The sequence below is a fragment of the Schistocerca nitens genome, chromosome 1 (assembly GCF_023898315.1).
Source record: "Schistocerca nitens isolate TAMUIC-IGC-003100 chromosome 1, iqSchNite1.1, whole genome shotgun sequence".
In the NCBI taxonomy this organism is placed as follows: domain Eukaryota; kingdom Metazoa; phylum Arthropoda; class Insecta; order Orthoptera; family Acrididae; genus Schistocerca; species Schistocerca nitens.
The window spans coordinates 932,761,499-932,788,298 of record NC_064614.1 but is presented as its reverse complement, the minus strand read 5'-3'; the positions used below and the strand labels follow the sequence as shown (position 1 = coordinate 932,788,298).

The 26,800-nt window shown below is 40.3% G+C and overlaps 1 protein-coding gene across 3 annotated transcripts in view; it reads right to left on the bottom strand.

Moving 5' to 3' along the window:
- Nucleotides 1-1,202: 1,202 nt before the first annotated feature.
- Nucleotides 1,203-26,800, bottom strand: part of LOC126237343 (E3 ubiquitin-protein ligase sina-like) — a 37,765-nt gene continuing 12,167 nt past the window's right edge. For 2 of the 3 annotated variants that reach the window (XM_049947395.1, XM_049947406.1), the window contains exons 3-6: nt 13,746-13,952; nt 12,725-12,961; nt 12,192-12,364; nt 1,204-1,843 (exon numbers count right to left, since the gene is read on the bottom strand). In XM_049947395.1, coding sequence (XP_049803352.1) covers nt 1,648-1,843; nt 12,192-12,364; nt 12,725-12,961; nt 13,746-13,937 — 798 coding nt within the window. In that variant the 5' untranslated portion in view covers nt 13,938-13,952 and the 3' untranslated portion in view covers nt 1,204-1,647. Of the gene's footprint in view, nt 1,844-12,191; nt 12,365-12,724; nt 12,962-13,745; nt 13,953-26,800 lie in introns of all 3 variants that reach the window. The other variant, XM_049947385.1, reaches the window with a different exon arrangement.

The following is a 26,800-nucleotide window of genomic DNA, read 5'->3' as shown; positions in this document are numbered from 1 at the left end:
CAACACCTGGAACCTGTTTGTCAGACTAACTTGGAAGGCCTTATATTCGGCCCCCCAGGAAGTCTTTCGTAGCCTGCCAGCCCCCGAGACGGCTTCCCACTCGACCAGGGGTCACGGGTCAACCTCAATGTGAGCAGTAACTGGGCTGTCCCACCGGTGCATACTCATTGGCGGACTCATGGGTCATGTTGAGTGTCCACTGGATCCTCACAGCTGGTCTACAACAGTGATGCCCATCAAGCCTCAAGCTCTGTAACTCAAGCCAACATAACCTGGAGCTGAGAGCAAAGTGTCACCAATTCGGCTCGAATCTGCACACAGCAAACAGTGTCCCTATCCATACTAAAGATTGTGGAAAATTACACTATATAGACAAACAAAGGACTATGAACACACGCTGCAGAACTCTATGTAGACACTGACAAAAACACAAGAAGTATGTCTAATAAATTAGATTAATGCAGAGATTAAAAAACTATGCAAGCTTAAAGGAAGTTTCTGGCTACCAGTAAACAACAAATTTTCAAAAGATTTCCTCAAATTACCAAAATGATTTTTTTTCCATATATTTTGTCTGTCACTCACCACACAGATGTAAACTAATTTACTTTATATACTAAAATAAAATTCTAACTTGTGATTAGTGGTTATTATAACTGTATACTTATTTGTAAATTAGAAGGTGTGTGAAAACTATTAAACTTTCAAATGTCACACATGTAACAAAACACTGGGAAATGCCCCTCTTATTTATTCTGCAACAGTACGATATTAGCTTGCATTGATGTAAAAGCACATTGGATGATATACCTCTAGCCCTCTGGTTTGCGTTATTGATATTAGAAGTGCATGTTTTTGAGAGGATTTCTTACATTTTGATCAATAATAATAATTATTAAGTGTAAGGTGAGATCCATAGATTCAGCCACACTGTAATGTTTTTCTTTTACAGTACCAATTTCAAATGCAATATCATTTGCTATGCATTTCTATCTTTTGTAAGAATTTGTTCTAAACAAGTCTTAGGTGAAACCACTGTGATAGGATAGACAGAATGCTGCTGTCAACTAGCTGCATCAGCAATGTTTTACAAGATGTGTTCACAACAACATATTATACAATGTCACATCGGTAGTTAATATTTAGTACTGCCAAAAAAAGTGGGATGTGCTATTCTGTTATTAGGTTGTCTCTTACATAAAATATATTTATTCCAAAATATTCAGTCACAACATTAATACTTTGTGTTCAGCTTGAACATCCATCTATATTTACAACAGTTTCAATGTAGAAATACTGCCTCAAGAAAATAACACACATTCTTAATCAACAGATGGCTTTGAGCCACATATAATATAGAATTCAGCATCAAATGCTATAAATTTTCTGGTCCTTGCAACATGACAGACATGTATCGGTGAGACAACTCAAGTAATAACAAATGCATAAGAAAATCATTCATATACAACATACAGAAATACCATATAGAACACAGCTCTTTTAATTACAATACATATTATACTTAGTCTTTTAGCTGGCTCTATTCTCAAACACCCTAGCTTAACGTTAACAAAGGTAGTACAACTTTCTTTTGTTAATTTTTTAAAGACTGAGTTACTTTACTATGTAGTCAGAATCACATGAACCTTACAAATAGGAAACTTCAACTGTACACCACAGTTCACCATTTGTTATGAAGCTTCGCACAAAGTCCATACACCAGCAAGCACAATTGGCAGATTCAAGTATAGTGTCGACATTCTGTGTGTCAGGAAATGTCATATCTTGATAGGACACACTTTTTCTTCCATCAAGGCGAAAAATCCTCACTGTATACTTGAACCTGTAATTGAATTAAAAATATTACAGGTTCTTTCTTACAACTGAGTGAAGGTACAAAATTGGAGAATGAAATAATCAAATACATATTTAAGACAGACACAAAAAAGTGCAAATTATATGAAAGGAAACTGTTTACTTAATTAGTAACAACAGTTGAAACAAATCTGCTTTCTTTCAAAGAAATGTAATTCACAGACACAAATAGGTTAGCCAATGATGGGGGTCTTCATTAGCCTTTACCAAAGCATTCAGCAAACTCCCTTTCAGATAGAATGTCTGCTGTGAGTTTTCAGGTGCACTAAATCTACAGCAAAATCCTTTATAATTAAGATAAACACTTTAATTCCAAATCTGAATAAAATATAATTATACAGGGCTGAATGGTCTTAATGTACATTGAACTTTTCTTGTGACAGTTGTGGAAGGCACATATTGAAATGCTATTGCCAATATTTCAGAAGGAAAAATAAATAAATAAAATGGTAGAATGTTGAAATTAGCACCCAGTACCTTGTTTTTTTTTCTATAATAAAAAATGTGTCATTATTTTGTAGTATGATTGGACCTTTTTGTGAGAAATATTTAATTTCCTTTACTTCATGCGTAGATACAATTTCAGTAAAACTTTATGTAACGTGCCTATTATGGCACGTACTATTCGTGATTTTGCTGAAGAAGATACAATCTGTTATAGTGTACAAATATTTAAGATTTGTCATTAGTTACAAAAATCAGAAAAAAATTTACAACTAATATCTACTGTATTTCTTAGCATGAAAACTGTGATTTTTTGTCACAAAAAATATTCTACTTAATATTGGATTGAAAAGCCACACACAGAACTTATTTCACACGACATTTACTATCTCAGACAATACAAACATACATACCCTGAAAATGCATCACCTTAGTTACTTCGAACACATGCACCAAGTGTTTCAACATGTATTTCCCAGTAGGGCAAGAGTTTCTTAGAACTCTGCTGGGTGGGAGAATATGCATTTGGGAATGATCAGTGTGACCTCGGCATTTGCACAGGATGCCTCATGCTTTCTTCTACAACAGGCCAAACTATGGACATCCATTGGTGTAATGTCAGGACAGTATGGCAGGTGCTGGAGCACCTGCAGCTGAATTGTGAAATCTTGGCACAAACAACATGGAACGATTCAGTGGCGTGGGGCAGTCAGATGTTTCTGAGCTTCCTGTTTGGGAAATACAATACTAATGCCAGAATTTTTGGGCACTGATAGTATCTCATCTGAACTAAATTCCATTATCAGAACATCAAGCATGTCTCAGAACAGTAATTTAGAACTTCTTGGAATCGCATTGTTTCAATTTTTCCACTGACAGAAGGAAACAAGTGTGGAGGTTAACATTTTACAGACATGATGTGCCAGCTCAGTTGCATACAACTGGGAGAAGAATATGGCCTTGGTTTTGTTGTAGGAACCTAGTCATTTATCTGAAGTAGTTTGGAGAGATCACAGAAAATTCATGTAATGTGGGCTTTTGAGCCCCAATCCTAACAAATCCGAGTTCAAATTGCTGACTAAAGAAACATCAACTTAATCCATCATTACAAGACTCAACATCATCATAAGCAACAGTAGCAGCAGGATCAATTCCTATTGATACACAAGAAGCAGAGGCCATCCACGAAACAGTTACTGGTGGCTCCATTTTAGCAAAATATTTTCTCTAATCTTCCTCTTTGATACTTTCAGTGCAATAGTGCATTTATTGGTATTTTCTGGTATTCCGAGCATTCTTCTGGCTGTCACTCTCCAGTTCAGCATCTCCTGATCCACAGTTTTTTTTCCCTTTAGAGTATTTTCAATACCTGCACTTTGCTTTGTTGAGTGAATAGTTTTTGCAGCGATTCTCCCTTTGTAGTGATGGAAAGGAAGATTCTACAATAATAATCACCACTATGAAATCTGCGTATTCTAGTCTAGGGGCCACGAGTCAATCACAAAGTGGTTCTTCTATTTTGGATTCTGAAAGTGAAACTTTAATAGCATTGCTATCTGTGAGAAGCTGGAAGAAAGGCTTCAGCCTTGGCTCAAGCGTATGGGTATATTTTTGTTGTTATCTGTGGCAACAGGCCGATTCTGTAACCACAAATGCACCTGTCATATGGTGATAAATAGACGTTGTGTTTGCTGCTGTTTTTAAAGCAGCGGGAACGAAGTGGGTGGACAATGCTGACAACTTTCAACTCTTTTCAACAATCATTAACAGCATCACAGCAGCACTTCCAGTAGACAGATGTATCAACAGCAATATTGCCTGCTGTTCTGGTCACTAGCGAAGTCCATATCTTTCCCACAATCACATTCATTGGTTGTATTTGGCTTATTTCCACCACCTCTCAGTTCTTCAATTCATTAAATGGCTGCTTTGCAGTTGCTGAAAAATCAACTGCCATGTATCTTTTCTACTGAAAGCCTTCTTATGTACCACTAGCAGAGCTGTAACAAGGCAACTTCGCATCCCTGGTCGAATTTCCAAAGCTTGCACGGTTCAAGGGAAGGAAACGCATCCACAATGAGTGACAGCTTGGTGTGGCTTTCGGGTGGGTAGCATCAGGCAGGGGGAGCTGCGACAATTAATTGAAACCGATACCATACAATAATAAGAGATTTTTTTTTGTGGCCTCATTTCAATGGAATGGACATTCAAGAGTTGTCGTTTCAGAAGGATGGTGCCATATGTCACACTTTCAGCAAAACAACTGAGTTGCTCCACGAGCAGTTTCTGGATCACCTCATCTCATGTAATGGAGATGAACACTGGCAACCAAGGTCATGCAACTGAATCCCTTGTGATATTTTTTTTAGGGTTATCATAAATCGATGGTGTATATTCATTATTTCTATTTTCTGCTGAATTATTTTTTATGTTTCTGTACGTCCACCTTTACGGAGATGGTTGCAGGATCTCGGCTGTGCAGACTAAAATGTCAAAAGTTCCAAATTGTTATTTTATTGGGCTGCCAGTTTCAGCAATATATTACACCATATTCCTTACTTGGTTTGTAACATCATTTTTCTAGGCTGCACTACAATTGTGCAGTTACTATTTTGAGATAGTACAGATGATGTTAGTATTTTGTATCTTCCGAGTTTTTTCACAAGTCCTGTATGACGTAAGTTAATATTGTCTTGACCTACTTATTTGCCTTATTTGCTTACCTTCAAAAACCACATCTTCATCTACACAGATACTCCGCAAGTCGCCAAATGGTGCATGGTGGAGAGTACTCTGTACTGCTACTAGTCACTTCCCCTCCTCATCCACTTGCAAATAGAGTGAGAGAAAAATGATTGTCTGCATGCTTCCGTATCAGCCCTAATTTCTCATATGTTATCTTGTTGGTCCTTATGCGTGGTGTATGTTGGCGGCACTAGAATCGTTCGGCAGTCAGTTTCAAATGCTGGTTCTCTAAATTTGCTCTGGTTTTTACACATCTGTTGTCATTATGGTGTAAGCCTGGTACATGACAAGTGTTAGTTTTCATGCAACTGTTACTTTTATTACTTGACACAGGTGTTTATTCAGGTAGCACAACTGTATCTCTAATGCCTTGATAATACCCAACACAGTGTTCTGGTATATTCCCTGACATTTACATTCTCAATTAACCATCTTCTCATAAAGGTACCAACTGTCATATTACACACTGTATGGTATACCCTGTCACATTTTCTGGTGGTTTCTCTGTCGTAGGTCATATTGCCCTTTGTCCACCTGTTTAAGGGCGACATGACGTATAGAGGTACATGTCTTTGGTTGTTCTGATTGAAATGTGTAACTTTCTAATATTCTGTGTATGCATCGCAGTCTCTTCTTTAGACTCATTTCATAGCTTACGGTTTGGTATATCACCCAATCACATGCCTGCTTACCAACAAACCTATCACTTTCATGAGAACTTACCTCCAGTAAGTGGTTTATGTTCTAGTATACGACAACGTGTAATCAAATGTTTTACATTCAGTCTGTACACATACAGTGAATGACTATATTGTTTACTCCAGTTGTTTCACATGCATTGCATTAGAATTACACCCTGATTATCTAATTGTAACATGCAATATTGATCTCCATTTAGTAGGTTTTTGTTTATGATTATATGACATATATATTTGCCTCCCTAGTTTATGTTAATGCAGTATGCAACTGTTCTCTTATTTTATTTCTTAAATTATCTGTGGCTTTGATGTAGCTCCCTGTACAGTTTGCTATTGTTATGTTATTACGTATTACCACTGTATATGACTTGCACCACCCCCCTTTGTTATCTATTTCATACTTTTACCATTGATGTCTGTATACAGGAGCCTGAAGATGGCATAATATATTGTCAAAACTGATAGTCCAATAAAATAGCAATTTGAAAATTTAAACGGCTGAGATGTGTTCGATTTGACATTCTATTTTGTATGTGTCCTTGCTGAAAACATTTATGTTTGAAGCAAATTACACAACAGGCAAGAATTGTTTTATCATAGAAGACACGAAATAGAGCACTGGAGAAAATGGGATCACAGATGACTTGCTCATATTGATACCACACTGGTGGACACTCTGAAAGTTATCCTGCAAATCTGCTACGTCAGCATTTGCTGGTGTGCCCGCATCACCCTTACTCTTGTGCAGTATAAGCTGCAAACTGCAATTGGAAAGGTCAGCTGCACGAGATATTTCACATCTCTGAGTTATATGAGGAAATTATATGTGATGTTGGCGAAGTTCAAGTGGAGTTTTGTCATAAAATCATAGCGAATTCATGGACAGAATTCTTGCATGCCAGTGCTGTAGAGGTCGTACGAAACATACATTTGTCTATACTTGAAATGACAAGATGTGTTGAACATGTTCATGAATTTTGTTAAGGCTTTTTTCAAAAATTAATGTTCGTAATTTGTTATGCGAAAATCACCACACCTTCTGAACAACACTACACATGGTTTAAATGTTTAGCAAAGAAACTTAAGGCATAAGAAGTTTTAGTATGTATCATTATTTTATTTGAACAAACAGAATAACATCCAAATATCTGGTACATATGTAAGGCCTACTTCCAGTGGTTTACGGCTTCAGACACTTGCTCAATTGTTGCTGATAACCAATGGCAGAGCATACCGTTGTTTACATGAGGCTTCAACATAGGTGAACAGAGGATAGCTGTTTACAAGCATGATGACTAATCCCTACAGAAATATTAATATTGAATTCTTTTTTGTTTAAACACCAGATTTTACAGACCAAAACTTGATAACAAAAAAGTACTGGTTGGAGGGGCAAATAAATTATTACTTATCCCCTCCACCTTTTTTCCTTGCTTCCTCCACCATCACGTCTTGCTCAGTCCCTAGTTGTCAGAAATTGGAAGTCTACAATGAAATAGCATATGTGTTTCGGCAACAAGTCACTGAACTTTGAGATCATACAATATTATATTGAAGTAGACACAAGAACACTGTTGAACAGGAGTGAGTCGTATACTTAGCAGCTGTGTGCACCAAGTGTACTGAAATGAAATGAAATGTCGTGTGGCTAGGGCCTTCCATCAGGTAGACCATTTGCCTGGTGCAAGTCTTTTGAGTTGACACCACTTCAGCAACTTGCTTGTCGATGGGGATGAGATGATGATGATGATGATGATCTGACCACTCAGCTATTGAGGCGGACACTGTGTGTACTGTTGTCATGTTAGCGATAGACATCTGTTCACTATTCAGTAGTAGTTGTTTCTTTGTGTTCTATTTGGCCACAATGACAATGTGATACCAGCATGCATATATTGTCCCAGGCCGAGGGAAAGCCTCTTCTTGCAGGTTGTAAGTAGAAACCTGAGGGGTAGCTTCTTCTTCTTCTTCTTCTTCTTCTTCTTCTCCTCCTCCTCCTCCTCCAACCCCCCCCCCCTCCCACACCCTTTCACCTGCTCTGAGCCTAAGGTGTCCTATCTCGGCCCCCTCTCAGTACAGCCTTGAGCACAACACACGCGCGCGCACACACACACACACACACACACACACACACACACACACACACACACACACAGAGAGAGAGAGAGAGAGAGAGAGAGAGAGACCTGTATGGCTACATTGTGCCGGACAGCTGCATACGTTGTACTAGAACTAGTAGTGATTCAAGAATTTCCACATAAATTCTGCAACCACTCGACCTTCTGCGCCTCGAACACGCGTTGTTTCAAACATAAATGTGTGTGTGTGTGTGAGAGAGAGAGAGAGCCTATTTACTGTGCAACACATGTCTGTGTGTGCAGGATGGACATTGGTCATGGGAGGACAGGAGTTGCGTCAGATGAGCGACGCCGACAAGCGTTTGCCGCTCTTGCCATAGAACCTGTATGGAGGGTGCAAGGAGTAACTACATATTATTCCTTGGTGGTCGAATAATTGTAATTGTTATAGACAACTGAAACATGATGTGTCTAGACTCTCACTTAATCTTGGTGTTAGACTTCCTAGAAGCAAGACCTGTTTTTGAATTTCCGAGTGATTCTAAAACGAAACTCATTTGTAAATGGTAATTAAGTGTGTTTCTAAAGCCCAAAGTATGAGTGCAATATAACATGACGAGACATTTATGGCTAAGAAGAGAATTTGATGATGTAGAAATACATCGTGAATTGCCTACTTTTTTTAATAAGGACGGCAATCCGACTTTACACATTCCATCGTCGAAACCTTTAGAATGTGGCGACCGATGTGATCAGGGCTCGAAAAAGAGGAATTTTGAAACAAAATCAAGATAAAAAGATATTCTGAGTTGCCATAGCAACCAATAGTAACAAGACAGAGAAACTTTCGCAGAGTGGGATTCTGCATAAACAGTAAAAAGGGGTGAAAATTAATAAATACCATACAAGAAAAGAGGCAAGGAAAATCTCAACAGTTTAGACTAAGAAGAGTTACGACGAGATCTATTCGGTGATGAAGATCCAGTGTGGAGAGTAAGCAGCCCTCATACACATTGCGGGGCCGTGGGCCCCGCAACCAGAAAGCGACACCAATGGCGCCAGCTGCTGCTAACCAGTGCTGACTACAAATCCATTCACCGCTACCGATGCTGAAACCAACCTTCGACACCGCCAGCGCCCATGCTGTTCACTGATGCTGATTCCACACCGGCTCACCAACGCAGCCTAAAACTCTACGCGAGGTGAGCGAAAGACAATAATTATTTGAGTGAGAAGTTAAGGACATGTTTCAATAATAGACTGTTAGTATAGTTATCACAATCAGAGGTGAATTTATTTTAATGATCACTAGAGCTAAAAGTAAGGGGAACATGGACAATACTCAAAAAACTGGGGAAACATCAGAACCAGCCATGGCCATGCCAGTAAGAAAAGAATGCCAGACTAGACTGAGGTAGCAAATGTAATTAAAGCACTAAGTCTTAAATTAGACTCAGTGAAAACTCAACTAAATGCTAAATTAGATGAACAGAAAGCGGATTCCGCTGCTAGAAGAAAGGAACTAAGTGCTACTTTTAGTGAAAAACTAGAAGCACAGGGCGAGGTTTTAAATGCCGAGTTCAATGTCTTAAATGATAAAGTGGAGAGTTTGCAATTAGATTTAAAGAATGGATTAAGTAATTCCATGACTATCCATGTAAACCAACTGTTCACTGACTTTAGTCAGAGACAGAGTAAACAATTTCAGGACTTAACTAAAACACTAGAATTTGATATTGAAAATAAATTTAATAATGTAGAAACTGAACTTGGCAAAAAGTTAGGATCATTTCAAAGCGTATGCACTGTTACATTTGATGCTGTAAAGCAGAGACTGCACACCTCAAAAGAGAGTTTGGAAAAACAGGATAAATTAATACCTATAGTCCAATTGCAAATTGCAGGCGTTAACACATGAGTTAATAACATGGAAAGAAATTTTAAAGAGAAACTAGTAACTTCAAACTTAATAAATATAAGTAATCTGGAGGAACAGGTAGAGGAAATAATCGATCGAAAAGCTGCCGTGAGGAAGGAAACGTTTTGACTGTTGCTTTTTCTAAATTTAATGATAACAGCAACTTATAGACAACTTGTGTGAAGAATTTACACTTGTCCATGACAGAGTAGAAAATAGAATAACTACTTAATGTTGTGTTTCCTAATAAAGTGGTAATTGTTTTGTTGTGGGGAGGCTTTCACACAAAATTTAATGAGCAGTATTGGCCCATAAGTAATCGAGTGACATTAAGGTTAGATCCATGGGATCCGGGCAGAGTCACATCTGTCTCCCAGGGATGTTAACGTTCTGTGTTAACAGGCGGAGGGACAACCGTTGGATCCCTAGTTGTTTTCAGTGTTTCTTCTGTACTATTTTTCCTGCACCGAATTCCCTTCAAATCTTAAAACTATTCTGTGATCTCTTCTTGAATTCTTAAACTATCCTATATTGTTAGTACCTAGGAAACTATAATGACTAAAAGATAACAGTCTTAAGAGAATCACAGATGAACAGTGTAAACACAAAATGCAATGAACAGTATATAGTATTAGTGGAAAACATAATATGATGGTACTATTCAAACAGAGTGATATCTAGATGACACAAACTGAACATAATCTTTTATGTGTGTATAGAAATATAGTGTAAACTTAATGACTAAACAACTATTTAGCATAGTGTATAATTTTCAATTTAGTATAGAATATTTTATATCTTTTATGAAATGTGATGTAGATGGGAGGGTTTGTATCAATTTTGAAAGGGGAGGGTAGTGTACGTAATAGCATGATCTACACCGACAGATAAATCATGACTAACACTAAACACACATCACACCTTCCAGACAACCCTCACAGACAAGTGTGACCGATTCTTCACCATTTGCCGTTCCATAGGTGTTGCTAAGATTTTTCTTCGGGGACCTCAAGGGTGGAGGTGAGAATGTCCGTTCTGTAGGAGACAATTTAACACCATACCTCCTCCAGCTTCTCACTCAAGTACCGGCGAGGTAGGGTCCTGGGGAAGGGGGATGGGAAGGGTTTCCTGTCTTTGGGCCCATCTCGTTCTCTTCTTCAATCTTAGCAAACATTTCTACTTTTTCCTTTCTTACTTCTCATTTGAGTACCTGTCTATCCATCCCTCTTTACATATTCATATACTTCTATTGCTGAAGTCCTTAATTTCCGTGGTTTCCAATAACCTTCAACTTATTTCATATAAGTAGGCCGAAGAATCAGGATACACAGACACGCTTAAGCATACACACAACGGAACACAAAGACGCAAACAATGAAAGGAGAGATTTAAAACTGTCAAGTATTGTGGGGGAAGAGGTGTGCACATCATGAAATATGCACACATTGTTGTTTATTGTGACAGTTTTACAGCACAAACACATGTATATACATAAGAACAATGATCGTTCCATATCGCCTATGTGCATAGGTATAGAAGAACTATGCTAATTTTACATTGAGTATACCTAAGTAGGAAGTGTGAGTAAGGAAACAGAACATAAGCCAGACAGGTCAGTCTAACAAATATTCTGATGAATTTGAATTGTAGGATGATATTGGGACTCTTATAGCTTGAGTAAAATGTACTGAACAGAGTATATAGACATCGTTAGAAGTTGTTGAGTAAAGGAGGACTCTTGGGTATGAGATGAAGTATTAAGAAGGAAGTGTAAAGTGTGAAGTAAATTTTTAATTTTACCAGAGAATATTTAATTATAGTGTACATAAAGATGTATACTAGGGCATGGAACCATGAGGCCTACTCGTAAAGTATAAGGGGGAAGCACACAGCATTTATTGAATGTGAAAGGCACTAGCTCAAGAAAGGATTCACCCAAAAGCTAGCAAAGTTTTCAGTCTTATCTATGTGCCTCTGATAACCCAATGCCTCTACCGTTTGTTTGATAGTTATCTTTACTATTAAATTATTCACATTCTACCAGGACTTCTGATTACCAAACTCGGCAAAACATGAATTTGGAAATAATGTACACATCAAAGCTTTAAAAATTTAGGGGACTGATGTGTTTAGAAAAAAGTTATTATTACACCTGTCTCACAAACACATCACCAATGTAACGTCAAAACTAAACTTGCCAGTCTACTTCAGTGAAGTAAAGATACACGACATTTTCAATACTGTAACTAAGTAATCAAAACCAATGGAACAATGCTAAAAATGAATATTAATACAAAACTAGAATGCAGTTACTTAGAGTAATTCCACATACAACGTGGGGTGGTGATGATGATGATGATGATGATGATGATGATGATGATGATGATGACGATGAGGAGAAGGATGCGGAGAAGAAAGAAAAATACAACTTACTGCTTTGCATTTTCTTCTCGACCCAAATACTGGACTGTTGCATAAAACAACTGTTTGGTTGTATCAATGCGACGATGGATAAGAAACATTTCTCCTCCCAGCACATGCAGCACATCCATATTTGTACCATCAAATTGTGTGTACACAAATGTCACACTCTGTTCTGCCCAGAGCTGAAAATGGCATTTTAAGGTCATTACAAAAGCATTTTATCATCAAAATACAGAATGATGAATATTAAATTATTGCCTGTAGGCATAACAGGCTCTCAGTGTCTTGAGTAGCATCAGTATGACTCAAAGACCTTATTTGTGGATCACATATCAAGAGTGTGTGTGTGTGTGTGTGTGTGTGTGTGTGTGTGTGTGAGAGAGAGAGAGAGAGAGAGAGAGAGAGAGAGAGAGAGAGAGGAGAGAGAGAGTGTGTTAGTTTTGAGAAAATGACACTTTCCACATCAAAACAAACATCACATGTGTGAGCCATGGAATTAGTTCAATAACTACTAACTGGATGAAGTCTAATCAGTGGCTAACCTGCTCATGGTGTTCCTCTTGTAAATGTGAAACCATCTGATGCAGTTGACCTTTCCAATTGCAATTTGCAGCATCTACTGCACAAGAGTAAGGGCGACGAGGGCACACCAGCAAATGCTGACTTAACAGAGTTGCAGGATAGCTTTCAGAGCATCCTGCAGTGTGGTATCGACATGGGAAAGTCATTCGTGATGCCATTTTCTCCAGTGCTCTATTTCGCGTCCCTACAAGCATATTCTGTAATAAAATAATTTTTGTGCAACTACACAATTTCCATCAAACATATTTTTAATGAGAGCACATACAAAATAATTCAGCAAGCTGATGGAGCACTATACCCAATGCTTTTACCATACCGTAGACAAATCTCTGTCTTATTAACAAATTTACAAAGTTTATGAAAACAAATAAAAATGGTCTATTTGGTGATGTGGCACCTACTATCCATACCAGCAGTCTACGAGTTATTGGTACACATGGGCAAGACATCTGTGTGGGAAATAGCTAAAACTTCCCATTCACTGTTCAGACAGTTTTCTTCAACTACTTCAAAAGCTTTGCAAAGATATGTGAAATGGATAAGTTCGAATTATAGTTTGCAATTAAAATGTATATGCTGGGGAGAAGAGAACTTCTTTCAAACAGAAAAAATAAGCCATAAATTTTAAATAATATTATTACTTTATTTCCAATAACAAAACAAACACAACATCCTGGAAACATAATACCTAATGGAAAAATTATACAACTGCTGGGGAAAGTGCCAACACAGCATGCTGAAGGCTATAAATGCTGTATGACGGTGTATCACTATTATCCTGTGTCCAAAAGATGTCCACTGCATGTAATGAGGCAGACAGGACAAACATATACTTTTTTATTCATATGTCTGTAGTTTTCAGATTTCAAAAAGCCCTCTGGATCTGACAAAGAGTTGTTTTAATAAATATATGTACCATCGATAAGTTATTAAAAAATCAAATAAATGAGTAAGATGTGAATACACTGAATGTTAACATACCTTTCTACAAAGGGGACATATGTTTAGCTTGTCAGAACATCCAAAACATATGTTGTGTCCAGCTTCACACATACGTATATTCTCATACATGAAATCAAGGCATACTGGGCACTCCAGTTCCTTCATGACCTCATCCTCTGGGGACAAACTTGTCCCCGTTGTTTTGATATCTTCAACAGATAATGAAGACATACTTGAAGAGATATTCTGTTGACAAAAGAAGAGAATAATTAAAAACCTGGTAAGGTCTGCTAATTTTACAATAGTTAGTGAAATGTGAAAATTCTAATCCATGGAATATGGCACATTTACAAGTAGCACCTCACAAGATTAATGCAAAAAATAGGCTTTAAACACACTGGAAAAATTGCTCTACATTACATTTGCAGCCCACTGCATCATAAGAAGGCAGCTGGGTTGGGTGTCAAAATATTGTGAATAAAACGAAACAAAAAATTCCACTCTTCACTAGAAAGCACACCAGTAATCAAACACATTGAGAAAACCCGAGATGTCACACACCGATTGTAATAATCAAATCTTTAACATAGTGCAGCTCTTCAGCAACTGTGAATTGTTCAGAAATTTTAAAAAATCAGCCTTCAGTTGCAAGGTAAAATTTCATTAGTTTGCCTAGGTTTCGATGCCAATAATATCACTTGTGCTGAATGTTCCTGTTATTACATTGGCCAGACAGGAAGGGCCCTGTCCGTTAGGTTTAAAGAGCATCTGCCGACTAAAAGCGGTGATGGAACACGAGGATCTACATTTGCTGAACATCTTGTCCCTAATGGCCCATGCTCCCAAGCCTCTAAAAGATGCAGAACTTTTGCATAATGAAGTCAAAAGCTGTAAATTAGACACCCTTGAAGAATTGCAAATTTTTAAACATCTTATTATTGATAGAGAAAATTTACTTAATGATCAGCTGCAACTAAAAAATAGAAATTATTTCGAAGGATTTCAACCTTTACTCCAGAGGAGTTGACCCACAGTCTGCTTCGAATGGCTGATGCTGTTTCCTATCTGCTTTGTCCCTTTATTACAGTGTGATTGAACAATGTGTGTCTATGTATTTTGTATTGTACTGGTAATGACATCTAGTTGCTAAGGAGTTTCTTAATTTGCCTGTTTTATGTTCAAGATATTTTATGCTTCGCACATTTGTGTTTCCCATACTAATTTATTAGTTACTGTAGTGGGGCTTCGCCCTCTTATTATAATATTTGAATGTAAATTTTCGACTTTCTAGTTAGTTCCCAGGTAAATTGTTTAATATACTATACCAATAGGTAGGTTTGTCCATTTGTAGGACTGCTTCCCATCACAATTGGTTTACAATTTAAGTTTGCTCTAAGTAATTTTGAGACAGCTTGTCTCTAGTGCTTGCACTTGTGCATGTGCTTGGCTGCTGGCGGAGCCTCACCGTGGAACTGCTCGCGATGCCTAGTTTCCTTGTTGCTTACATGTGACTCTTATTCCTGGCTGGTGTAGCTCCGTCTAAGTTTGTCTTAATGTTTTTAGTTTTGACAGACATAATCTTATGGCTATGCGTCTTTATTCTGTTTTAATTTTATTCTGCGACATGGCCAACGTTTGGCCCTCAAAATAATTTAAGTTTTGCAAGTACCATGATTTTCATTATTATGAAATAATTAGACTGGTGATATATTTCAATGTGTAACATACGTCCATAAGGGTTAATTTATAGGTTCTGAAGAAGATACCATTATTAGTATCGAAACCTAGGTAAACTAATAAAATTTTACCTTGCAACTGAAGGCTGATTTTTTTAATTTTTGATTCTAATAAGCTTTGTAAAGTTTTCATAATGCTCTATTTACAAAATGTGAAGTCTACTTTCAAGTAAATCAAACACCTTTCAATTTCAGCAGATGATGGTTGAAATGATCACTGTATCAAGCAGAAATCTACAGACACCAGTACTTGAATGCTGGCCCCCAATTTTGACCAGAACCGAGGTTCGAATCTTCCTGCACATCAGTTAGGGGGTCTGAAGATGACACAGTAAATCACTGAAACTTGTAGTCAAATAAAATAACAGTTTGGAAATTAGATGGCTGAAAGGTGGTTGATTTGAATCCTGTTCTGCCTTAGTGGTGCCACTGCTGTCCCTGGGCCATCATGGGCTAATCTCTGCAGGTAAACAAGTTCCCATTAAGGAAAGATTCCTCCAGACTATGTAACAATAGGTTTATCATGAGCTGTTTGTTTTAACCATCCCTTTACTTCACCCTACTTATATTTTCATATCACACTTCCAACCCTTTCAGTTTTTCAGATCTGGAAAATGTATTGTAAATTTAATCTCATGTAGGATTCCCTTTCCAGTCTTAGACAATTCGTTTCAATAATTCTCAGCTTTTTTTTATTTCCCACCAGGTCTCGGGTGTGAATCAACTTCTAGGCAGATGTCAATATTCAAATCTGCAGTAATGGTCCAGTTCTTTTTAATTTTTTCCATCTCTCTCAATACTAAAACTGATCTCAAACAGAAACATGACCATTTAGAAACACAAAACATACTTGAGAGGCTGAACACCTTATTCGTGCAAATCCTCACTGTTTATTGTAGGAAAAAAATCCAATGGCTCATTTGCTACAACATGGCAATTTTGATTCCACAATAAACACCAATCTACTGTAGAGTCTCATTCCACAGTCTAAATCAATGAGTAGTATCTATTTTTCAAAGATAAATCTCAGTAAAAGCTACAGGATAGGCAACATCAAATTGAGGAAGATTTTACAAATAACCACAGGCTGGAAATATACTGCTATGGCCATAAAATGATAATACCTACACAATGAGTGCACAGAAGGGTGTGCTTTTGAACTAACTAGGCACAGCTAGTACCTTATGCTAAAGAGAGCCATACTAATTAACGATTTCAGTTAAATAGTCAGAGCTGAGCAAGCTTTAAATTCTTGTCCATGATTGGGTACACTAACCACAAGTTTGATGTGATGTTTACTGTCTAAAGCTAGACAATAAATTAAACTATGCTAAAGATACTGAAATGTCACTGATCTGCTAAGATAATAAGCTGTACAACAAAAACAGCACTGCAGTAATACAGACAACATGGTGCCATGAGGTGCCTATGTTATTAACAAAATGCAATGGCCACATATTTTGATTTTTGTTAATGTACTGGGAAAATGAACTTTTGTAACATTAACAGCTAATCAGTAAAAAAGAAAACAGAAAATAAATTTTAAGCTTTTTTTTCTCAAATCACATTTTTAAGAGCAAATGCTCAAAATTCCAACCTACAAGGTTCACAACATTGAAAAAATAATTGTAACTTTTTCTCTCAAAATACCTGGCATGTCATATTTGATAGTCATAGTCTCGAACAACAGCTTCGCAACAGTGTATTTCTGACCTAAGGTGACTTGAAAAATTGTGCTTGATTCAATGTCCTCTACAATACTTTGACCTTATTATCAGACTGTTTTTCTCCGCCCTATAAGTTCACCTCATATACACGAGGGCAATGAAATATGGCACTTACAAGTACTAACATAACCGGCTATACTGAAGTTGCCTCCCCAACTGACAGTACCCTCTTCATCACCAACACTATTGTATCCTGTGACAAAGGCATGGTTCCTGACACAGGCGGCCATGCCTCAGACAGTATCAATGCACCTGTAGGCACTGAAGGACTTCACTACATTGGGCACATAGAATCTGGACAAATTGTTCCCTACTGTCACCAGCAAAAGAGACTAAACTTTGTTGGTGGAGGATAATACAGATCCTGACAAGCCAATGGATGCCAGTATTCACCAGGAGACCGACTGATGGCAGCTTGGGTGTCCCCTATTACAATTCTACAATTCTGTCAAGTGATCTGGACAGTACCACCAGACACTGCTGCTCGTCTACTGGTGTCGAAGACAAAAAGGTCATTAGATATGGAGCACAAGCTCAGGTTTGAGGTGAAATTAAACCACAAACTCTTCAAAGGAATTACTCCACCACTAGCCTTAAGTCAGAGGATGGTAACATTTAAGGGCATGCATTACACATTGCCAAAACTGGAAAATCTTGTATGGTACAAACAGTTCTATTTTAATATTTTATAGATTTTCAATAAGGGATAAGGTAAAATTCAACAGCTTTTTGTTTTATCAGTCATACCATTAGAAATTAGCTTAGCATGACACATTCATAACAATTTAGTGACAGAAACATATTTCATATTTTTGAAGTGTAATTTCATTTAGAAAGAAAAAAATTTGCAATCAGTATGCAGAGGCTTTTATACATATGCAGAAGAAGGAATTTACATGTGTAAGTATTATTGCTATAAAAAATTAAATAAATAAATAATAAAAAAACAAATGTGTCATAAAGGGTTTCCTGATGCTCTACAATAAAAAGCTTTGCGATTGCATAACTTTGAAAATATTATTCCAATCTGGCATTACTGAGCACAACATAGCCAAGTGAAGGTTATATATCTCAAACCTGAATGAAAATGCCGAAGAACAATACCTTATTAAATTTCTTTACAAAAAATGATGAATATGGGTTACTGTGTGATGTTTTTGAAGTGGTATCAGTAAATGAGATGGAAAAAAAAAACACTGCCTGGAAATTTTGATGTCAGAGATGTACCTGAATCTTCTTCACAAAGCACTGAAAACATTGATGAAATTGACAAAACTTGAGCAATGTTCGCATATTAGCACCCATGATATCTGAAATGAACTTAATATTTATCAAGAAACAATTCTAAACTATTTAGATAAAATTCTAAAGTAACATCTTGATCCCGTATGATCCAGTTGCAGACCAACATTCAATGTGCAAAAAAGTAGCTGACACAGAAAGAATTTTCACAATTTTCGAAGTTATATATATAAAAATCTGATCAAGTGCGACATTGATGACTGAAGAAGGATTTTCAAAGTAAAATGAAAAAGTGAGGACTGGCCAAGAGAAGCACTGCTGCTGCCGCTGCTCCAAAAATGCACACACTGTCCTGATAAATAATGTTGTGGACAGAACTTGGTGCATCATCTCATCACCCTATCTGCACCTTCTTAGAAGTGACATGAACGGGCCACTTATGGCCATATATGCTGTTGACCAGGACAGGGGTGTAACATCTGAGGGCATCAGTTTCATCTGTAACATGCCTCAGCCAATACTCTAGCAACAAGTTGTACCAGCCTCGGCCTTTCTCATAGTCACAGCGTACAGGAGAAATGGGTCAGCAACCTTTTTTTTTTCTTAATTTATTAAAACTAATATTTTTAATACCATTGAAGTTGCATCGAGAAATAATCCTTATTTGCAGCAACTAGTTTCGAACGTACTATCCATATCAAACCATTGGCTTCATCATAAGTATTGAAACTCCATACAACCATTACATTAGCAAATACCCAAAACTGACAATCATGAGTAACATGTACTTGTCATCAACCTCATATTACCAGTGGTTCTTGCCACACAGTATCCTTTAGCTACCAATATACTGTGTGGCAGGAAGCACTGATAATACATTATAGCTGATTTGTACATGTGACTCTTGATTGATGAATGTGGCTATCTGAAAATGTACTGGCTGTATTATGTTTCAATACTTACAGTGAAAGCAATGGTTTGATAATAGACATTGTGCCCAAAACTAGTCATTGTAAATAAAGGATATTTCTCATCACAGCTCTAACAGAATTACAAATAGTGGTTTTAATATTGCTTTACTCATCACTAACCTCTGTTGCTAATAACATGTTTAGGGATGGGTCCTCCCACAACCACCTTCACTTTACTTGGAGATTGGCTGTGGATTCCAATAGATGAGATTGTGTATGTACTCCTACTTTGGATGTGTGTCTGTACTTTCTTCAGGTCACAAATTAGATAGTATTAGTACCATGCCTATGCCGCAACATCACCTCTTAAGTTCTGAAGGTGTAGTGCTATATTGGTTGGTTGGTTTAAAAGGGTGGGAAAGGGACTAAACTGCTTGGTCATCAGTCCCTTGCTCGTGTTAAAATAATTCCACAAGAGAAAGAATAAAACAAAACAAAACTTACAGCGCAATACTGAAACGACAGAAAAATCACAAGAATGACAGAAATGCAACAAACACTACATGAACAAAAGAGGACAAGAAAATAGAGAGATGCAAGAAACAGGTAGAAGAGATTAAAACAAGAAAGCAGATTACCATGGCTGGCTGACCACGAAAATAAAAAGGAGAAGCCAGCTACTCTACAACACATTAAAACCTCCAGCCTAAAAGCACTAGGGTAGAGGATACAGAGGGGCAAAGGACATGCACTAAAACTTAGATAGGATGTTAAACCCACCCTCACGTGTAAAACATAAAACCAAATCAGCCGATGAGGAATAGTCAGCTAAAATTAATGGCAACGAGTCCAATAACCAAAGATTTCATCACAGGGCAATCAAAGAAGCACACCGCAACAGAATATGGGCCACCATCAACCAGGCGCCGCACCGACACTGAGGTGGGTCTCCACGGCACAGGAGATAGCCGTGGGTGACTCAAGTGTGGCCTTTGCAGAGCCGGCAGAGAACCACAGAGTCCCTGCCAAAGGCCCACATGGAAGACTTCCACACTTTCATAGTCTCCTTAATGACAAGCCATTTGTTGTGCGTACTGTTAAGCCATTTTGTCTCCCAAATCTGAAAAACTTTGTGGCATAATAATGAACACAGGTCAGTTACAGGAATGCCGATCTCCATACACGGTTTCCATGTAGTCTGTTTGGCCAGCCTGTTGACGAGTTCATCGCCTGGGATGCCAACGTGTCCTGGGGTCTAAACAAACACCACTGAATGACTGGATCGTTCCATGGCGTAGATGGACTCCTGGATGGTTTCTACCAAAGGATGACAAGGGTAGCACTGGTTGATAGCTTGGAGGCTGCTCAAGGAGTCAGTGCAGAGAAGAAATGACTTGCCAGGGCATGAGCGGATGTGCTCAAGAGCATGAGATATAACCACCAGCTTTGCAGTGAAAACACTGCAGCCATCTGGCAGGGAGTGCTGTTCAATATGTACACTGTGAACGTAGGCGAAGCCAACGTGACCACCAACTATAGAGTTGTCGGTGTAAACCACTTCAGAGCACCGGTACATGTAACAAATTGAGAGGAAGTGACAGCAGAGAGCTGTGGGAGTAACTGAGTCCTCAGGGCCATGCGAAAGGTCCAGACGAAGGCGCAGCCTAGGTATAAACCATGGAGATGTATGCAGATGGACCCAGAAGGGAGATGGTAAAGGAAAGGACTCTAGTTCACACAGGAGGGATCGGGTATGAACTGTGATCGAAGCCCTGACCTGGGCCGCCAATGCGGGAGATGAACTGCCGTGGATGGGAAAAGGAGACAGTAATTCGGATGCTCAGGAGAACTACGAAAATGTGCAACATAACTGGCAAGCAGTTGTGCACACCTAACCTTCAGTGGAGGGACTCCAGCCTCCACCAGGAAGCTGGCGCAGCAACACCAGTATTGGAGGAGCAGTACAAAATGCAGAAGTCGTCTGCATACAGAGAAGGTGAGACTGACGACCCTACAGCTGTTGCTAGACTGTTAATGGCCACCAAAAGTAGACACACACTCAATACGGAGCCCTGGAAGACTCTATTCTCCTGGATGTGGGGGGAACTATAGGAGGCACCAACTTGGACACAGAAAGTACGGAGCAACAGGAAGTTTTGGATAAAAATCGGGAGCAGACCACGGAGACCCCACTCATAGAAAGTGGCAAGGATATGATGTCACCAGGTTGTGTCATAAGCTTTCCGTAAATAAAAAAAGACAGCAACCATGTGTTGGTGCCTGAAAAAGGCTGTTTGGATGGCAGACTCGAGGGAAACTAGATTATCAGTGGTAGAGCAACAATGGAGGAAACTGCCCTGACATGGAGTCAGTAGGCCCTGTGATTCTAGGAGCCAACACAGCTGCCGACTTACCATACATTCTAGCAGCATACAAATAATGTTGGTGAGGCTGATGGTCTGATAGCTATTCACATCAAGCGGGTTTCTACCAGGTTTGAGCAATGGAATGATGATGCTCTCCTGCCACTGTGATGGAAAGACACCATTGCACCAGATCCAATTGAAGATGATGAGGAGATATCGCTCGTAGTCCGATGAGAGACATTTAATCACTGTGGATCCGATCTGGACAAGGAGCTGTGTAGGAGCAATGTGCAAGGGCACTGATGAGGTGGGTCCTCATAATGGAGGAGATAGCCATGTGTCAGCCACGTATGGCCTATGCAGAGCCGGCAGAGAACCACAGAGTCCCTGTGAGAGGCCCGCATGGAGGTCTTCCACAGATTCGTAATCTCAGTAAATGGAACATTATTAGGATCACTGTGACATTCAGTGGACGAGAAGAGTTTCCCTTTCATCTGCCATTTGAGGATGTGAAAGGCTAGGGGGTAATTCTCCAATGCAGAGGCTCGAGCTTAGTGCTCAGCAAGTTGCTCAGCAATTGCGTTTGCATCGGTAGATAATACGCCATTGATGTTAATGCCAGGGACACCTGTCAGGGTCTGGTACCCAAAAATACATGTCATTTTCATCTAGACCTGGGAAGGTGACATATGGCACCCAATGTACCTCTCCCAACACTCCTGTTTCCATCTTTTTATAAGGTGGCGAACACGGGCACAGAGCCGCTTAAAAGCTATTAGGTGCTCCAGGGAAAGGTGCCACTTATGTCACTGCAGAGCTTGCCGATGCTCCTTAATTGCCTCAGCGATTTCCGGCAACCACCAAGGTACTGACTTTCACCGGAGGCACCCTAATTAACAAGGAATCTCGTTTTCGGCCACAGAAATGATTGTCCTGGTGACTCGCTCAACCACAACATCGATGTTACCGTGTGTGGGAGATTTGATGGTGACAGCAGAGGTGAAAGCTTCCCAGTCGGCCTTTTTAAAACTCCATCTGCGTAGGAGTCTGCGGGTATGACACCAGGGGATTGACAGGAAGATGGGGAAGTGGTCACTCCCATACCAGTCACCGTGGTCCTTCCAGTGGACAGATGGGAGAAGTACTGGGCTGCAAAGTGATAAAGCAATGGTCAATGAAATGTGTGGGGGCCCCAGTATTTAAAAGGCAGAGGTCAAGTTGAGACAGTAAATTTTTGACATCTCTACCTCAGCCAGTAAGCACGGTGCCACCCCACAAGGGGTTATGAGCATTAAAATCTCCCCTAAAAATAGGGAAGGTTTAGGGAGTTGATGAATCAGTTTGGCCAATACATTTAGGGGTACTGCACCATCTGGAGGAAGATATACGTTGCAGATGATTATTTCCTGTGTCGTCCTTACCCTGACAGCCACAGCTTCAAGAGTAGTTTGAAGGGGCACAGGTTCACTACATACCGAGTTCAGGACACAGACACAAACTCCACCTGACACACTATTATATTCTGCATGCTTCTTGTAATATCCCCTACAGCCACGGAGGGCAGGGGTACACATAGCCGGGAACCAGATTTCCTGGAGGGCAATGCAGAAAGCAGGTTGGTTGGTTGGTTGGTTGGTTTGGGGTGTAAAGGGACCAAACTACAGGGTTATCAGTCCCTTTTTCCTGACGCAAGCAAGGCTCAAGGTACAAAAACACCCAACACCATCACCCAAAAAGAAAACGAATGGAACGAACAAAAAACGGGGAAAACATACACCACAAGGAAAAGTAGAAGGAGGTATTAAAACCATAGAGCATATGGTCCGGGCTGGCTGATCACAATGATAAAAGAGGATGAGCCAGTCACTTTGCAACATGTAAAATGTCCACCCTAAAAAGACAAGGCAAGATGAACACATGTAGGGAAAAGACGACCACAAAGACAAACAAATGTAAAGTAAGTGCAACTGAGTTAAAATGGAGGGAGGGTGGCAACCTCAGAGAGAAGGCTAAATGCCCACCCTTAGATGGTACGATAAAAATACCCCTCACGAATAAAATGTAAAAACTAAATCTGCTGTTGAAGCACTGTCACCCAACACCGAAGATAGGGTGCTGGGAAGGTTAAAAGTCCGCCACAGAGCGGCTAAAAGTGGGCAGTCCAGCAAGATGTGGACGACAGTCATATGTGAGCCACAGTGACACCGAGGTGGGTCCTCATAATGGAGGAGATAGCCATGTGTCAGCCACGTATGGCCTATGCAGAGCCGGCAGAGAACCACAGAGTCCCTGTGAGAGGCCCGCATGGAGGTCTTCCACAGATTCGTAATCTCCTTAATCGCACGCAGTATGTTGTGTGTACTGAGATTATGCCATTCCGTCTCCCAAAGGTGAAACACCTTGCAGCATAATAATGATGGCAGGTCAGTAACAGGGATGCCAATCTCCAGAAGCGGTTTCCGTGTAGCCTGTTTGGCCAGCCTGTCAGCTAGTTCATTTCCTGGGAACTGACGTGGTCTGGGGTCCACTCAAACACCATGGAGCGACTGGACCATTCCAGGGTATAGATGGACTACTCCATGATTGCTACCAAAGGATGGTGGGGGTAGCACTGGTTAATAGCTTGTCAGCTGCTCAAGGGGTCAGTACAGAGAAGAAATAACTCACCAGGGCACGAGTGGAGCAAGAGAGATGGCTGCCAGCTCTGCAGTGAAAACACTGCAGCCATTTGGCAAGGAGTGCTGTTCAATATGTCCTCCATGAACATACGCGAAGCCAATGTGACCATCAGCCATCGACCTGTCAGTATAAACCACTTCATGGTCCTGGTACATGTCAAGAATCGAGAGGAAGTGACAGCAGAGAGCTGCAGGGTTAAATTGATCCTTAGGACCATGTGAAAGGTCCAGGCGAAGCTTCGGCCTATGTGTACACCACAGATGTGTACGTGAATGGACCTCGAGTATAGGTGGTAAAGGCAAGGACTCCACTTCAGACAGAAGAGATCGGATGTGAACCACAATTAAGCCCAGACCTGGGCCACTTATGCAGGAGATGAACCGCTGGGGATGGGAAAAGGAGACGGTAATTTGGATGATCACGAAAACTATGAATGTGTGCAACATAACTGGCGAGCAGTTGTGCACACCTAACCTTCAATGGAGGGACTCCGGCCTCCACCAGGACGCTGGTCACCGGACCCGTCCTAAAAGGTCCTGTTGCCAGTTGAACGCCACAGTGGTGCACTGTGTCGAGTAAACAAAACACTGAGGGTGCCGCCGAACCATAAACCAGACTCCCATAGCCAAGGCTGGATTGAACAAGGGCTCTGTAGAGCTGCAGCAACGTAGAGCAATCTGCACCCCAGTTACTGTTGCTCATGCAGCGGAGGGCATTGAGGCACTTCAACTGACAAAAGATGAGGAAGCCACGTCAGTTTGGCGTCAAAAATCCAGTCCTACGGATTGATGTCTCCACTACAGTGAGTGGAGCGTCATTATGGTAAAGTTCTGGTTCCAGATGAACAGTGTGACACCGACAGATGTGCACAACACACAACTTCGCGGCTGAAAACTGGAAGCCGTGGGATGGAGCCCATGACTGCACCCTGTGGTTGGCTCCCTGTAGGTGCCACTCAGCAACACCAGTACTGGAGAAGCAGTATGAAATGCAGAACTCGTCTGCATACAGAGAAGGTGAGACTGACGGCCAGAAAGATGCTGCTAGACTGGCCACTAAAAATAGAGATACACTCAATACAGAGCCCTGAGGGACCCCATTCTCCTGGATATGGGGGGAACTATGTGAGGCACCAACTAGGACGCGGAAAGTACAGAGCGATAGGAAATTTTGGATAAAAAACGGGAGCAGGCCACAGAGACCCCACTCATATAACGTGCAAAGGATATGATGTCGTCAGGTCATGTCGTAAGCTTTTTGTAAATCAGAAAAGATGGCAAACAGGTGTTGGCATCTGGAAAAGGCTGTTCAGATGGCAAACTTGAGGGAAACTATATTATCAATGGTAGAGCGACCCTGGAGGAAACTGCCCTGGCATGGAGCCAGTAGGCCACGCGACTCCAGGACCCAACACAACTGCTGACTTACTGTACGTTCTAACACCTTACAAAGAACATTGGTGAGGCTGATGGGCCGATACCTATCCACATCAAGCGGGTTTTTACCGTGTTCCAGCATGGAATGGTGATGCTCTCCCGTCTTGCGATGGAAAGACGCTCGCACCAGATCCGGTTAAAGATGACAAGGACATGTCACTTGTAGTCGGACGAGAGATGTTTGACCATCTGACTGTGGATCTGATCTGGCCCAGGAGCTGTGTCGGGACAATGTATAAGGATGCTGAGGAGCTCCCACTCTGTAAGTGGAGCATTATATAGTTCACTGTGAAGTTCAGTGAACAAGAGGTCTTTCCTTTCCATCCTCTGTTTCAGGGTGCGAAATGCTGGGGGAACATTCCTTGATGCCGAGGCTAGAATACAGTGCTGAGCAAAGTGCTCGGCAATTGCGTTTGCATCAGTAGATAACACGCCATTGATGTTAATGCCAGTAACACTTATCGGGGTCTGGTACCCACGAACACATCTGATCTTCGTCCAGACTTGGTAAGGTGACGTACGGCACCCAATGGTCGAGACGTACCTCTCCCAACACACCTGTTTCCGTCTTTTTATAAGCTGGAGAACGCAGGCACAGAGCCATTTAAAAGCTATTAGGTGCTCTAGGGAAGGGAGCTGCTTATGTCACTGTAGAGCTTGACCACATCGATGGTACCACGTGGGGAACATTCTATGGTGACAGCAGAGGTGAAAGCTTCCCAGTCTGCCTTGTTTAAAGGTTTAAAGCCCACCTTGGTAGACGTCCGGGGAAATGTCACTGGGGGAGTGACAGGAAGATGGGAGAAAGGTCACTACCACACAAGTCATCGTGGGCTCTCCAGTGGACAGATGGGAAAAGTCCTGGGCTGTAGAGGGATTATTCAATGGCCAAGTAAGTGCCATGAGCTACACTGAAATGTGTGGGGGCCCCAGTATTCAAGAGGCAGAGGTCGAGTTGAGACAGGAAAGTGTCGACATCTCTACCTCGGCCAGTAAG